Source organism: Temnothorax curvispinosus, unplaced genomic scaffold (assembly GCF_003070985.1).
Source record: "Temnothorax curvispinosus isolate PA1 unplaced genomic scaffold, ASM307098v1 QBEX01010743.1, whole genome shotgun sequence".
Lineage (NCBI taxonomy): Eukaryota > Metazoa > Arthropoda > Insecta > Hymenoptera > Formicidae > Temnothorax > Temnothorax curvispinosus.
In genome coordinates, this window is record NW_020220523.1 from 139,852 (window position 1) to 153,679 (window position 13,828).

The 13,828-nt window shown below is 40.1% G+C and overlaps 1 protein-coding gene across 1 annotated transcript in view; it reads right to left on the minus strand.

Moving 5' to 3' along the window:
- Positions 1 to 3,497, minus strand: part of LOC112460693 (protein TIS11) — a 30,732-nt gene extending 27,235 nt beyond the window's left edge. Inside the window, exon 1 of the mRNA XM_025025489.1 lies at positions 2,588 to 3,497. Within this exon, the coding sequence (XP_024881257.1) occupies positions 2,588 to 2,647 (60 nt within the window). The 5' untranslated portion in view covers positions 2,648 to 3,497. The remainder of the gene's footprint in view (positions 1 to 2,587) is intronic.
- Between the last annotated feature and the right edge of the window lie 10,331 nt (positions 3,498 to 13,828).

The following is a 13,828-nucleotide window of genomic DNA, read 5'->3' on the forward strand; positions in this document are numbered from 1 at the left end:
TTTTTTTTTTTTCATTTTTGGCGACGAGAAAAAAATAAAAAAAATAAATAAAATGCTCCGTCAGACGAAAGCCAATACAATGTAGATAATGAGCATATTTTTTATTTTTGTTTCAGACTGGTTTTCGCGAAATCATGTACACCATCCGAAAATCATAGGGATGCGCGAAACGACTTAACTCGACGAGTTTCATATTTTTTTAGGCAACAAAATTTTGACACGTTCTTCAATGTGTATAGAAGATAATAATAATAATAATAATAATAATAATAATAATAATAATAATAATAATAATAATAATAAAATACTGGTGTTTCTCATAAATATTTTGTTAGAAATTAATTCCTGAAAAATATCGTGAAACACATTGGGGTATCCCCTTAATACATTCGACTGATTCGACCGACGATTTGATCTCGATCTCGCCGGGCCTGTAGTCATTAATGTAGGTCACAATTTTTGTCAACTCCGCAAATCAAGTACAAATCAAGTCACGTATGAATATACTGCATTCAGAATCGAAGTTCAAAAGTTGAGGGTAAACTATTTGTGAAAAATATAAAAAATTTCTTCTCTAAAAGATTAAGAATAATCTCATGAATAGGGTCGATTTTAATCGTTCCCGAAACAATCGAAAACACTTGAGTCGACAAAGAAAAGCTTCGGAAATACCACTGTATCGTATCTTATTACAATTTGAGTCGAGATAGTGATCGATATACATATCGGTGAAAAATATTGATATTTCCAGATTATGCATATCTGACAAGATAATAATAATAAACTGATAAGCGAGAATTTTTAACACGATAAATTTTACAAGAATATACTGTAAAATGAAATTTATCATCTATATATTTAATTGTGAGGCAATCCCGATAACAATTTTCAGCGTCGTCGCTCAGAAACCGTGTTTGCGATTAAGCAACTGTGTGTGGCCTCCGATTTAGAAATTTGTAAATTATCTCCCCACAAGGTCTCACGTTTATCAAAGTTTCTCGATATTTTTTTTTCCGTCCGACTGATAATACGTTACAATTGTCAACTACATCGGTATCGCAAGATCGGAGGATATGACGAGGCTAAACAAAGATACGCACGTCACAAACATCGAGGAATGTCTGCCGATCAATAAACGTCGCGTTTCAAATCTCGCATATATACATCTGCCTCGATATCCCGGAGAAAATTTCTTTCGCTTTCTAAATGTCGGATATTTTCTCGCTCTGTTACGGACGCGTAGCGTCATTAGACACACGAACGACAGGACGAGTGTGTCTGTCGGTGGGCTCTCTAGGGTTCTCTCCATTCTCGATCCAGTCACCCGTTGCCCGATATTTTTCCCGCTCGTATGCCCACGCTATAGCTCGAGTTACGGCGCGCGCCCGTTTCCCGTGTCTCGCGGCGCGATCTCTCGATTCACGCGTGCATGTTGTCGTGGGACATTGCTCGTGCTCCTCCTCGATCGCCTCCACCACCGCGGAAGGCGAACGGGAAACGCGGATGACGGTGCAACGTGGAAACGAGATTCGATCACCCGGCGCGGAAGAGACCGTCCCGAAACGATACGATCGAGGATTTTAATATCCACCCGGAGCGCGGCAAACGGCTATCTTCGACCCTCATCGCGTAAAATAATCTCCGAGAAAAATAAAGCGCTAAAAGACACGATAGATCGACGTCCGTAATTACACGCGCGCGGAGAGACGAGTGGATCGATCTCGTGCGCAAAGACAATTTGCGATCTATATGCATGTGTGTCTGATAAATTTAAAAACATTCAAGTTTCGAGAGAATTGATCCTCGAATGTTGGAACGTCGTAAAACCGAACCGCGACCACTTCAAGATTCTATAATGAAATGAAAATTCTACCTTGTAAATCGTAGAACAAAGCCGAACCATTGTCCTTTCTTTTTTCTTTCCGTCTTCTTCTCCCTCCAGGATATACACGTGAACAAACGAGTGCGAAATAATGGTTTATTCGACAAAAACTCTAACTCCTTCCATATGCCGCTTCGCCGCACGAGCCAATCGGATCGAACACCAGCGAACGAATGTTTTGGCTCAAAATTCGGACTCCTCGTTCGTTCTACGTGTATATACCTGCCGGAGTAGAAACATCTACCTGCGGATATCCGGCTGTAAACCGCTCACGAAATGGAAAGGCACATGGGACAAAGCCGGAAAAACGGCGATAGATCAAAGAGAATTTTGGGAAAAAAAAAAAAACGTTCGGCAGGGAGTCCGTGCAGTTATACTCCCAGCGGCGCAGAATATGCCCAGCTAATGCCCTTGGAGAGTTAACATTCGTTTATTTTACACGAGGTTCGAGCGTGGCGGATTGTCCTCGTCCGTCCGTCTTTGTACGTTTCATCACATGCGCGACATCGGGTATACGTTTCTCTTCTAAATACTTAATCGGCAAAAGTCAGATACATCTGTTTATAAAGTTCGAACGATTCGGGGCTTCGAGGAGAGCACAGCCCGATAACGTCGCGTACGAGCCTGTGCGCTCGCGTAAACAATACTTATAAATAACGTGCGGCGACGATCGAAATCTATGTAGACAGATCGATGAGTTCTTACCTTAAAGAGATGCTCGCCGCAATCGAACATGGAGGTGTTACTCATGACGGCGGTCGACATGTTCCCCGGGTGTCGCACAAAAACCACACTTTGTACCTGGAGCCCGTCGTCTCTGTCCGATCCTTTTCCGCTCCTTCTCTGCCTCTCTCGTCCCTCTCGCAGCGGGCCGCGCGAAAAATGAAGTCCGGCGCAGGGAGGTCGGCGTTTGGCGGTGGGAAGAGGGGGAGGGGGGCCGAACGATTGGGGGAGGAGAAGAAAAAAAAACTTTCCTCAGAACACAATAAAACTGCCACTACGACCGTATGCGTCGTTATGCGATGCTGCCGCCGCCGCCGACGATGTCGTCGTAGCTCGCATCTGAAGCACCCACGCGTGTAAAATAAACAGTACGTATCCCGATCGACACGTGTCTAATAACGTTCGATAATAATAAAAAACAAAAAAAAAAACAGGAACGTACGAGCGGGCGTGCGCGCGCGCGCGAATACGGAGAACGCGTATATGCTTCTCGAATTCGTGCTTCCTGGCACGGTTCGACCGGCTCTTTCTGTCTGTCTGTCTTCCTTTCTCTCTCTCTTCTCTCTCCGATCGACCTCGCGACAGCGTGTGTGTCGTCGAGTTTTACTCGTAAATACTCGCGTAGATCGACAGGCGGTTTCTCTCTCTTTCTCTCTCGCTGTCGCGCGTTTTAACGAACTTGAACTTGGCACTGTTTTCTTTTTTCCGTTCGTCGACTTACGCCCGTCGTTGCGGAGAGGGGAAGAAAAATCTTAGCCGGGTATCTTTTGCGTGTGAGTCCGGTACAACCACCGTGCGTTTTAACGTTTAGGACAGAGCCTCCCAAAGCTGACTGAGAGCGCCGTCGACTGAAAGTCGTAGCTTGTGCTTGTGCTCCGCGGGAGGACACGGCAGGCCGGGGTAGACTTTCTGCAGCACCGACGCGCCGGCCAATCGCGTGCCGTCCCGCCGCGTCGCGCGGTGGTGGGGGGGGGGGGAGACCGACCGACCGCCGCTCCTCTCCAGTTCGACGTGGCAATCGCGCGCGCGGCGCGCGGCTCGGACTCACGTGAAGTTAGGCCCTGGTTAGGCCGTCTCCGTCGGCATGTCGGCGCACGATTGTCCTCCACGGCTCTCCCGTCCACCACTCGTTCCGCCGCGCCTCTCTCCAATCCCGCAGGCCCGGGCTCCCTTATTGGACGGGATTCGGGGTCGCATCCCTCCGAGGCGAGTTTTAATCCCCGGTTCCCGGTCCCCCCCCCCCCCCCCGAGGGCTAGATCGCGAGACGCGGCCCCGAATGCCCCGATACGCGATGGACGACGCCGAGAGCGTCGCGCGTCTCGTCATGGAGTACGAATCGAATTTCCCTCAGCAAGGTAGTATTCCGAGATTCACTTGATTATTGCCGATTACTTTTTTTTTCTCTCTACATGTCGATTAGTCGGGCGAGAGCAAGTTACGCCAGACTTTCTGTAGAAACGATAATGGGATCGTAACAGCATAATAGGACGTTGCAAAGAGGCTAACAGCTTTTTATTGAGATTCCAACGATCTCGCCGTAAGAACGTTATAAGCTTCGCGGAAACGCTGGATTCTTTATTCTTTTGCAAAAGGGCTGGACTTGCCGGTATCCTGCGGCGCACTTATGTAATAAATATTGCGAATGTACGTAACGAGCACTTTATATATTAACAGAAAGATAATAGAGCGATAACTGAAAAATAAGAAAACGTCCCAGGATGAGAGAAATGTTCGTTTGTTAGAATTTGATCGCGAATCGAGACGCCCAACGTTCCTCGATCGTCGTTATTCAAGCATCGTTACTCCGAAGCGGGAGAATAGAGTTGAATGCGGCTATGGGGGATTGTTTCTTCTTTCTCTATTGCTGCAATGCAAAACCATATATATACTCCATAGAAACAGCTGTCTCAGCCGCTCGACAACTCGAGCGCATTCCAGCGGTCATACGGCGGCATGAATGAAATTCAGCTTTTATTCACCTGCGGCGCAGACCGCAGATTCTAAGCAGTAAACTGTCTATGTTCGTTACGATTTTTTTTTTGTCGTCGATCGCCGTTACGATTTTACGACCGCAAGCGTAAATTACGCCGCCAGCAGCAATTGTCCGTAAGTTTTTAACGATCGATTCATTACCCCGGGCGAGATACAGTTGTCACGCATAAATTAATTTACGTAATGAAGTATTGCGGTGTGTAGGAATTTGCTTTTAATTACTTTCCGACGTAAATGGATCGCAAACACCATATTGTATATTATATGTTAATTATTATATATGTAATTTATATAATATGTGTATATGTAAAATAATCAGCAACAGGTTAGTTGGCAGTTACCAATACTGGAGAAGGAAATCTTTCTGAAAATGTTTTTCAAAAATTAATAATGTCGGTTGTCGCTACGCGTTAAGTCGACTGGATTCTGTTATCAGCGTGATTTACATAATTTTCGATGTTTTAATTACAGAAATGCGTATAACGAGACACGTGAAAAAATGTGCTTGTCGGTTTAGGAAGAATGTCACGTATCTGGTCGAGTTAATTATAATTAGCTGTTTTTTTTTCTCAGTTTCTGGTGTAAGGCAAGAACAAACGTTTTTACGGAATTTTGCACGTACCAGCAACGCCGTTAATCGAAGAGGGAAGTGACATTTCGCGCAGGGAAAGCCGGAAGTTCGGTTGCCGCGAGGTCGCGTGAGTAGGAAGTGAGACTCCCCGCTGATTTCACAGCGGCGCAATGTCAAACGCCGATTAAAATTGTTGCCGGAGGAACAATGGTCTTTTTCGTGAGGAGGCAAATAATGAACGATAAAATACATATCGACCACTTCAGATAAAAGAATGATTTATGAGTTATTGAGGAAAGCTATATCTCTTGATTCTTAATCGCACCAATTATTATTTTCAAAGTCTTTTTATCCAATGAAGAAAGCAAATTTACAGCGTAATATTGTTTTAATCGACACGTCGCGAGCACCGTGACTTCCCTTTTCCTTTTCGAAAACTCGGAAGCTTAATGCGATGATCAGTTAACGATACTAATATATCAATCACGAAATAAGATTGCCTCTTTATTATCGTAGATATGATCGACCATATGCGGCAGTCAAAGGAGTCTGACTCCTGTCCAATTAGGGAGTGTCATGGTACACGCTGTAACATACGGGCCTATGAGGGTGAGCTGTCGAATCTCATGGGGAGGTGTTTTCAACCCCGAACAGATTCTCATGCCACTAAATATAACGGCTAATGGGAGTCAGTTTCCGTCATGGTGGCCGAACTATATTCAGAGATATCAGACCGGGATATGCGGGCTCTTTGTGAGAAGTGTGCGCGTGAGAACGAGAGAGAAAGAGAGAGAGAGAGAGAGAGAGAGAGAGAGAGAGAGAGAGCTTCGGCACTCCCGTTTCTGCGATAGGTTTATAAGCCGTGTATGATTGAGCGTGAAATTTTCAGATTAATCGATAAGTCGTGCAATAAGTTTCTATAATTCTTTTCCTGGTGATTATTGTTACTTCGCTTTTTTATAAGATATATCATTTTTTTTACACTTAAAATAAAGACAGTTATGTTTTACATTCAAACATAAAAGATTATATCTTATAAAAACACTCGTCAAAAATTATAGGTAATTTTATATTACTACATATTATATTCTTGCATATAGAAATACTAAGAAGAGGGAATTAATATTTCACATTAATTCTTAACATAATTTTAAACGCGTAGACTATAATCTAAATGCTTGAATCTCTTTAAAAAAAATTTTAATAATATAGGTCGGTAAAAGTCGGAAAGTAACTATAAGTCATTGCAATGAAATAATAATCGTACGTATCCGCATACTTCATGCGGATTTGTTATGCATTAATGACGTAAGCGAAAAGATATGCATCTTATTGTTAGATATTACAGAGCGAGTGCGACCGTCGAAGGTAAAGCGAATTAGGTAAACTAGTAGACTGTAGGATAAACTACCTGACTACAGGATTGTAAAAGAACAGGTAAATACCTCAGGGAAAATTCCCCGTGTGCGGACCTACGTTCCTAAAGTGTAAGATACAAAATCTAAAATGCAAAATATATTCGCGAAGACGTTATGACGTGAGGACATCTTCGCGACTTTGGCACGTTCCGGGAACCATCGAGGAGAGAATATGTCGTAATTTTTCCGTTCGCGGATGTGCAGTATAAAGAATAGAGAAAAATAAAGGGAACGGATAGTGGCGAGTATCCGTCACGTGCGTGGCGTATGTATCCATATTATTGCGGGAGAGCACGTGAAAAGCGCACGGATGTAACATGTGTTGCGCAGAGAGGAACGTTGCGCGTAGTCGGGGACCTTTCTTGCAACTTCGCATCTCTTGTAACGTCCGTAATGTCTCAGGCAGCGCAAGAAGTGGGCGAAGAGAAACAGGCAACGAGAAAACAGTCGTATTCAATTTCGTTCGACGTTGTGCAATCTGGCGAGCAATCTGGTTAAACTAGAGGACTCTTTCCTTCAAATGGATTCGATTAAAAAGTTTAACAGTGTTACTCACAAGCAATAATAATTGATAATAATAATAACGACAAATATTTAATCGGAAAACACCGTTATTGTACCGCATGCTTTGGTGATGAGTCAAATCATCGGAATCACGCTAGCAATGTCATATTGAGCTTATACCTTATATTAAATCTCAGATGGTTGTTGGGAGTGACGTCAGATGGTTTTTTCTTTCTTCCAAACACTACGTCGAAACGTTGCGTTCTTTCTCTTCGCTTATTCGCTCATTTTGACGTCACATGCATCCCTGCGTGAATGTAACGACAACAATGACGCGTTTGAAAGCATAACGTCACTCGAACTTTCACCGCAAATTTTTGATAACGTCATCTTGTCGAACGTACGTCACTATTATGAGTCAGAATGGATAACTACGCGTTTAATAAATATTTACGGTATGTAAATATTTAAACGGCAGTGTTTAATATTGGAAATCTACACTGCGGTTTCTTTGTCCGAGCGAGTTTCTTCTGTTTTTTATGATTCTTGAAAACAATATAAAGGTTTCTTTGGCTTTTCTTTCGGTCATTCTTTGAATAACGAAATGCTTTAGGTAGAAGAAAAAATTTTACGATTGTTATAATCTGGAAAAAAACTTGAACATAAAATTCAAACTGTCAGATTTTTAAACATATTTGAGTAATGCATTTGCAAGCAATATAAATGACCCGATTATTCGACCTCGATTATTCGGCTAAAAGAAAACATAGCATACATAAACATTCGTAGGATTATGTAAAGTGTTAAAATGTGGAGAAAAACGATACTGTTGAAAATGTCACATGCTCAACAGGATGGTATAATGACTCAATAAACGTTTTTCTCTATTCTCCGTCGAAGAAGCGTCGAGGAACGTGGGATATACAGGGAAGCCGTGGCCACGAGATAAAAATTTGTTCAAGTTATGTAATTAAAGAATCGCGAGGTAAAATGTCACGAAGAAAATGTCACAGGACGAGCAGGAGATGCGAGAAGAAGCTGCGTTCTAGCCGCGGCCTTAATCAATGCTGATTCCGCATCATATTACAGCCTATTACACATCATAGCATACGCGTGGGTGCGAGGCATCACAAAAGATTTATTAATTTAACTAACGTCTGAGTCATTCGCGCGATTAGAGCTATGATATTTATGGTTATCGAAAATGTTATCGGCGCCTCGCCCATCTCTTGTCAAAGATTTTCTTTATTATGGCCACAAATGGTACATGATTCACATGCTATAATTAACGCAGACTCTGTCAGCGAGCAACTTAAGAACCACTCAATCTTACATTTTCCAAATATGGTTCATTTTTCAGGTAAGAAGCCTTCAGCTAAAGTACCCTCTTAAGCAAAACCCTCCGGCTGATACCTTTGGCGTCTCCACGTCGTGCACAGATACCTGCGTAGATCTCAGATCGATAGATCGGCGCAGAAATCGTTCTGAGAATCGCAAAGGCCAAGGCAACGGCAGGCAGAAAAGCAGGTATGTAACGACACGGGTAAATGCACGCCGGCTAAACCGGACCGAGCGGAAAGACGGCTCATGTAGTACCGGCTTAAGGTAGCTCCCCAGAGACCGTTTTGCGAAAAAGTTGTCGTTATTGGCGCGTTATTGGTTGCATCTCCCACACCGTGGACGGTACTTCGTAAAGCTCCACTCGAAGAAACCCACTCGGCAAATTTTTCTCGGGTATACATGGGAGCAGCGTCGGAGTAGCCAAGCTAATATCTTTATTTATTTTTAATTTGCATATATTTCTATTTTCTTTTTTAATCACTTTATGCTTGGTCTGTCACGGTTGACATCTTTTTGGCGGTAAAGAAATAGAAATATATAAAATTGAAGAATTAATAAGTGAGAATACGAAAAATATTTTATTTAATAAGCAGAACATTGAATTATGATACTTTCCTTTTTGAAAGTTAAGATATAAAAGAGAAGTGATCTGACACAGCACAACTTAACTATCTGAATTATAATATCATACATTTAGAAATGTCAGAGCGTTCGAACAATGACGGTATTACTGAAAATAAGTAAAAGCGCAAAAATGAAAAAGTTTTAATCAATAAGTAAAAGTTTTAACATATTTTCCTATAATTAAAATGCTTTTAACAAATAATGTTAAGTTCGACAAGAGTAAAAGGAAGACTGACAAAAGATTACAATTATATTGTTATTTTTTTGAAAGAGTTTAATTTAATTAATGACTAATAAAATTACTATTCATAAAGATAAGAGGAATAAATAGCAACAGTTGTACAGTACATAGCATTAATGCTACGATAGTATTGGAAATTGAGGAAATTGAGAATTACGCAGAATGACAGGCAAACCAATAATAACATTTATCTACATCGTAAGCGCATAAATTTAATGGCACCGCTTGACACACTTTTTCGAGACATTTGTCATTACCTGATGCTTTTGTAGAATATTCTTTGCATAGTAAATTTACATCTTTACATAATTTGCTTAGTTTACGTAGTACGTAGCACGCGTACGCGCGCCATCCATGGTCAGTAATGGCGTATTGTGCGTATATGAGTGCTTACACTGCGGTTTACGCTCTTACTTTCTTATCCTCCGGTATTTCCGTGGCCAGGCGCCACTCCGATCGAAACTTTCACATTTCGCATTAATCTTAAATTAACGACAACCGCGTGAGCGTTGCATAAATCGCTATAATTTCTCTTGCACCTGGGAATCTCGGCTTACAATCGTACATTTGATAATTTCGAAATGTCCTCCAGACATGACACGATTGATACAAGAAACTTTCACGTTTCATGTTTTGATATAGAGATGTTACAAATTATGAAGAACAATCTAAATTAATGAAAGGAATTTATTTATAAAAATTAATTAAAAATATATATTCACAATATGTCCTATTTAATTTATGCAAGAATTAGGAACGACCATTATGTATTATAGAAATAATTTATTTGCAACAATTGAAACTATTTCATCCAGAATAATGCGTTTCGATGGCACGGAGCGACTCGCGAGCGCGGATTATTCCGCTCATTGATGCCAATGGGTTAATGACCGCGTGCAACAGTAAAGTAATGTTGGCCAGGACTAAATGCCATTATTCTATTCCACCGATCCGCAACGTGGCTGGTTTTCCACTACAATCGTTCGCGATTTTCACAAGGCAGTCAATAAAATGTTTTCTCTCCCATCATTCTTAACATTAATAATCGATTTGGAATTATCAACAGAAAATTAATTTTTCCTTGTGATAATTTCGCGGTACCCCTTTAAGTATCAGGCAAAATTATTATTATTTCAACGTAAAGCGATGAAAATTTTTTATTCTTCAATGAGCCAAAGTGCAATGACGATGACGATCACTAGATCCTGGATGGTGTTTGGAAGGGCGCCTATATAGCGTTGCAACGAATGATTGGCGTGAGGCGTCGTGTGAGGCTCTAAAAGTCATTGCACTTTGAGCTGTGGCAACTAACGAACGGCACTTATATCAGCGGCGTGCATGTACACGCGTGACTCTCTCGTTTTCCTACCGGCGACAATGGTTTCGTACTTGGAGAGACCGCCTATCGTAGCGGCACGCAAACGCAGCGCGAATCGTACGCAGCCGCAAGTTTTCCTCCTATCCAGTACACCGCACGAATCGTCACGCCTATTGACTTTTGTGCGTGAAACCTGCATGCATCTTACAGAGAGAGGATCATTTTAACGAAGTGATCGTTATGACGCAACGTGATAATTAGATATCCTTAAGAAAGTTTTAAAACAAGTAAGACTCATGAATATGATAATCAAGAAAATTAGAAATAAAAATTAGAAATTAACATTGGTTGAATAACATAATAATTGAACGAATAACCAAATTAATATTGAGTAATTAAAATAAAATTAAATACTGGATTTAAAAATGGTACTGCAGATGTGGCTATTATATTTTTGACGCTATTTATTATATTTTTACAGAATTTCTAAGAGTCAAAATGCGATTAGGTTTAGATAAAGAATTTTGAGACATTTTTTTATGTATTTGTACGTGTAATTTAGATAACCAACACTGTTGGTTATCACAGTTCGGACATTCCCGGCAAATAATTTTCGAAATATTGATTTACTTCAATTTGATTTGAACTTTGAGCACAAAGGCATACATACATACATACATACATATTATTGCTGTTTTTTTCTAATTTTTTATACCTTTGCACTTTTATTACAATGAATTGCACGCGTTAGTGTAACTACTAAATATGGTTTTAAACATTTAAAGATATGACACATATTTTATGATGAACTGATACAATTTAATTTAATAAAGCATTGTAGAATGGAAAGCGGATAATATAGTAGTCGGTACAAAGTCCACGTTCGAGTATTAACACCCTCCACAACCAAATGGTTTTGGGTATAAATTAACATAAGACCCTCCCACATCCTTCTTTCCCGACTTATCGGTTCTTTCCCCCCCTCTCCACTCCATGCTTTTTTCCCTTCACAAACTTCAAGTTCGTCTCCGCTCCCTCTGAAAGAACCCGTTGCATGATGTAGCACTCCGCATCATTCATTAGCACTTGCAACGTTCGCGGGACAGCTCATGTTTAACCATCTCGAATTGTCGTTTTTTTTCACGGTTGTGCTCTCAGTGTTCCGAGACTCTCGCCTGGTATATCGCTACACGAGAAAGAGAGAAAGAGAAAGACGGATACAGAAAGTTAGATGGAGAGAGACGATCTGGTGTGCACTTGATCAAACAACGGAGCCTTTATTGGACTCCGCGTTTATTGGCGCTTCTAATTCGGGGGCGGAAATGGTTAAAAGGCAAAGGCGAAAACAGACCTCACGTATTAAAATAGTCTATAAGAGTGACTGGCTTAAGCCCTTTGTATTAATAATTAACGCGATCCAATACTAGCACCTCTCGAACCGTCCCTATCCGCAACCTGTCCTTCGATGCTCTTTTGGTAGAATATTTTTGGAAAAGTTATATTTGCAATTTTAAATGCACAAAATTTTATATAATTCTCAAATTTTTATTTTATATTAATGATAAAATTAAATTAATTTATATATTTTTATTCTATATCTATTAATGATAAATTTGCAAAACTATAATTTTACTTGCAAATTACGACATACACTTCTTACATCACTGCATTACGATTATTTCTTACAGCTTTTACAGCTTAGAATAATCGTTAAATGAATATAAATTCGATTACTGATGCAAAAATATATTATTATATTTTAATGCGTCTTTCATCACAAGAGATGAACATATTACGTGGCTGGACACAACTATTAATTAAGATTTATGTTATTATTAACTCTAGCGTTAATGAATACATATTAAACCGGTTTTTAGTACATTATAATACCTGGCTTGTGCTATTTATCGACGCGCGTTTCCAGCGGCGATGTACTCGATGTATTTACGAGATAAGAATTCCTTTAACCTTGCCTATTCTTTTTGTTTCTACAGTTTTTAAATTATTTTAGAAAAGTTACGAACAATTATTTTTGTGTTGAATAGGTTTTTGTTTTAATAGTTTCGAAGAAGAAATTATGGAGGAAAAAATATCTTTACAAAAGATATAGATTTCTTATCATATCTGTATAACGAAATTGTACTTATCATAATCCATCAAATTTTGTAGCTTTTCGATAAATTTTACCGTATCATTTCCGTCCGAAACACGGTCTTTTCTGATAAATCATGATACTGGATGTTATTATACGTCTTTAATCATCTTCTATATTACTCGGGTAGAGAGTTCATATCACGAGATTTATCTAGAATTCTTCAAGAGTTGAGGGTCTAGGAAAAAAATACATAAAATATTACGCAAGAAATTATTCACTCCTAGGAGAATAAAAAGGGAACATTATCAATGAATAACGGAGTTAAGCAATAAAGGTTATTCTTTCTACAAGATCGTTGTGACTGAGTTTTATCTAACGTTATCTTATCTATTTAATGACAAATGTTTTATCTGATCTCAATGCAACCTAGGGATTTAACGTATATCAATAAAATTAACAGAAAATCTCAGATATGTCAGTTTTTAAATAAAAACAAGTTGTTTTTTAATTTTTATATTTCAAAAAAGTTTGGAAATATCTTAAACGTTGTATAATTTTACGATAGTACCGCAGAGTAGCTATTATCGGACTTGTAATGATAGACCTCTCGAATAATTACTAAAAATAAACGAATAAAGGATCGTTTGCAGACACATGTTTATTGAACGTTAGGAGATAACGTCTTTTGGACATTTGATGCACAGACACGTACACGTGGTGAGGCTTTCCAATATCAATTATCGAACTCCAAACTCGCGGATCACTCGCGAGCTCGTGAATGTAAACAGTTAAGCGATCAGAGATGGCCGCGCTCGATCCGGAAGTGGGCCACAGCAGATTCTTCCGATGCCAGAAAGAGCCAGCCAGTCAGCCGCGCGTCCAATTACCTCCGCTCGCGCCGTAGAGAGAAAGGGAAAGTCAATCAGGTGAAAGTCACTCGTCAAGATAGTTTTGCCTCTGTTTATATCCGGTGGGGGCTTACGTAGCGAGAGTGTGCGGTCTTAAAGGCTTGTTATACGACTTCTTTTTCTTCGTTTCTTCATCGCGTTTCGGCGTGTCTTATCGGCTTTACCAGATATCGTCTTGCAGCAATTCGTAAATTTTCCATTATACAGATA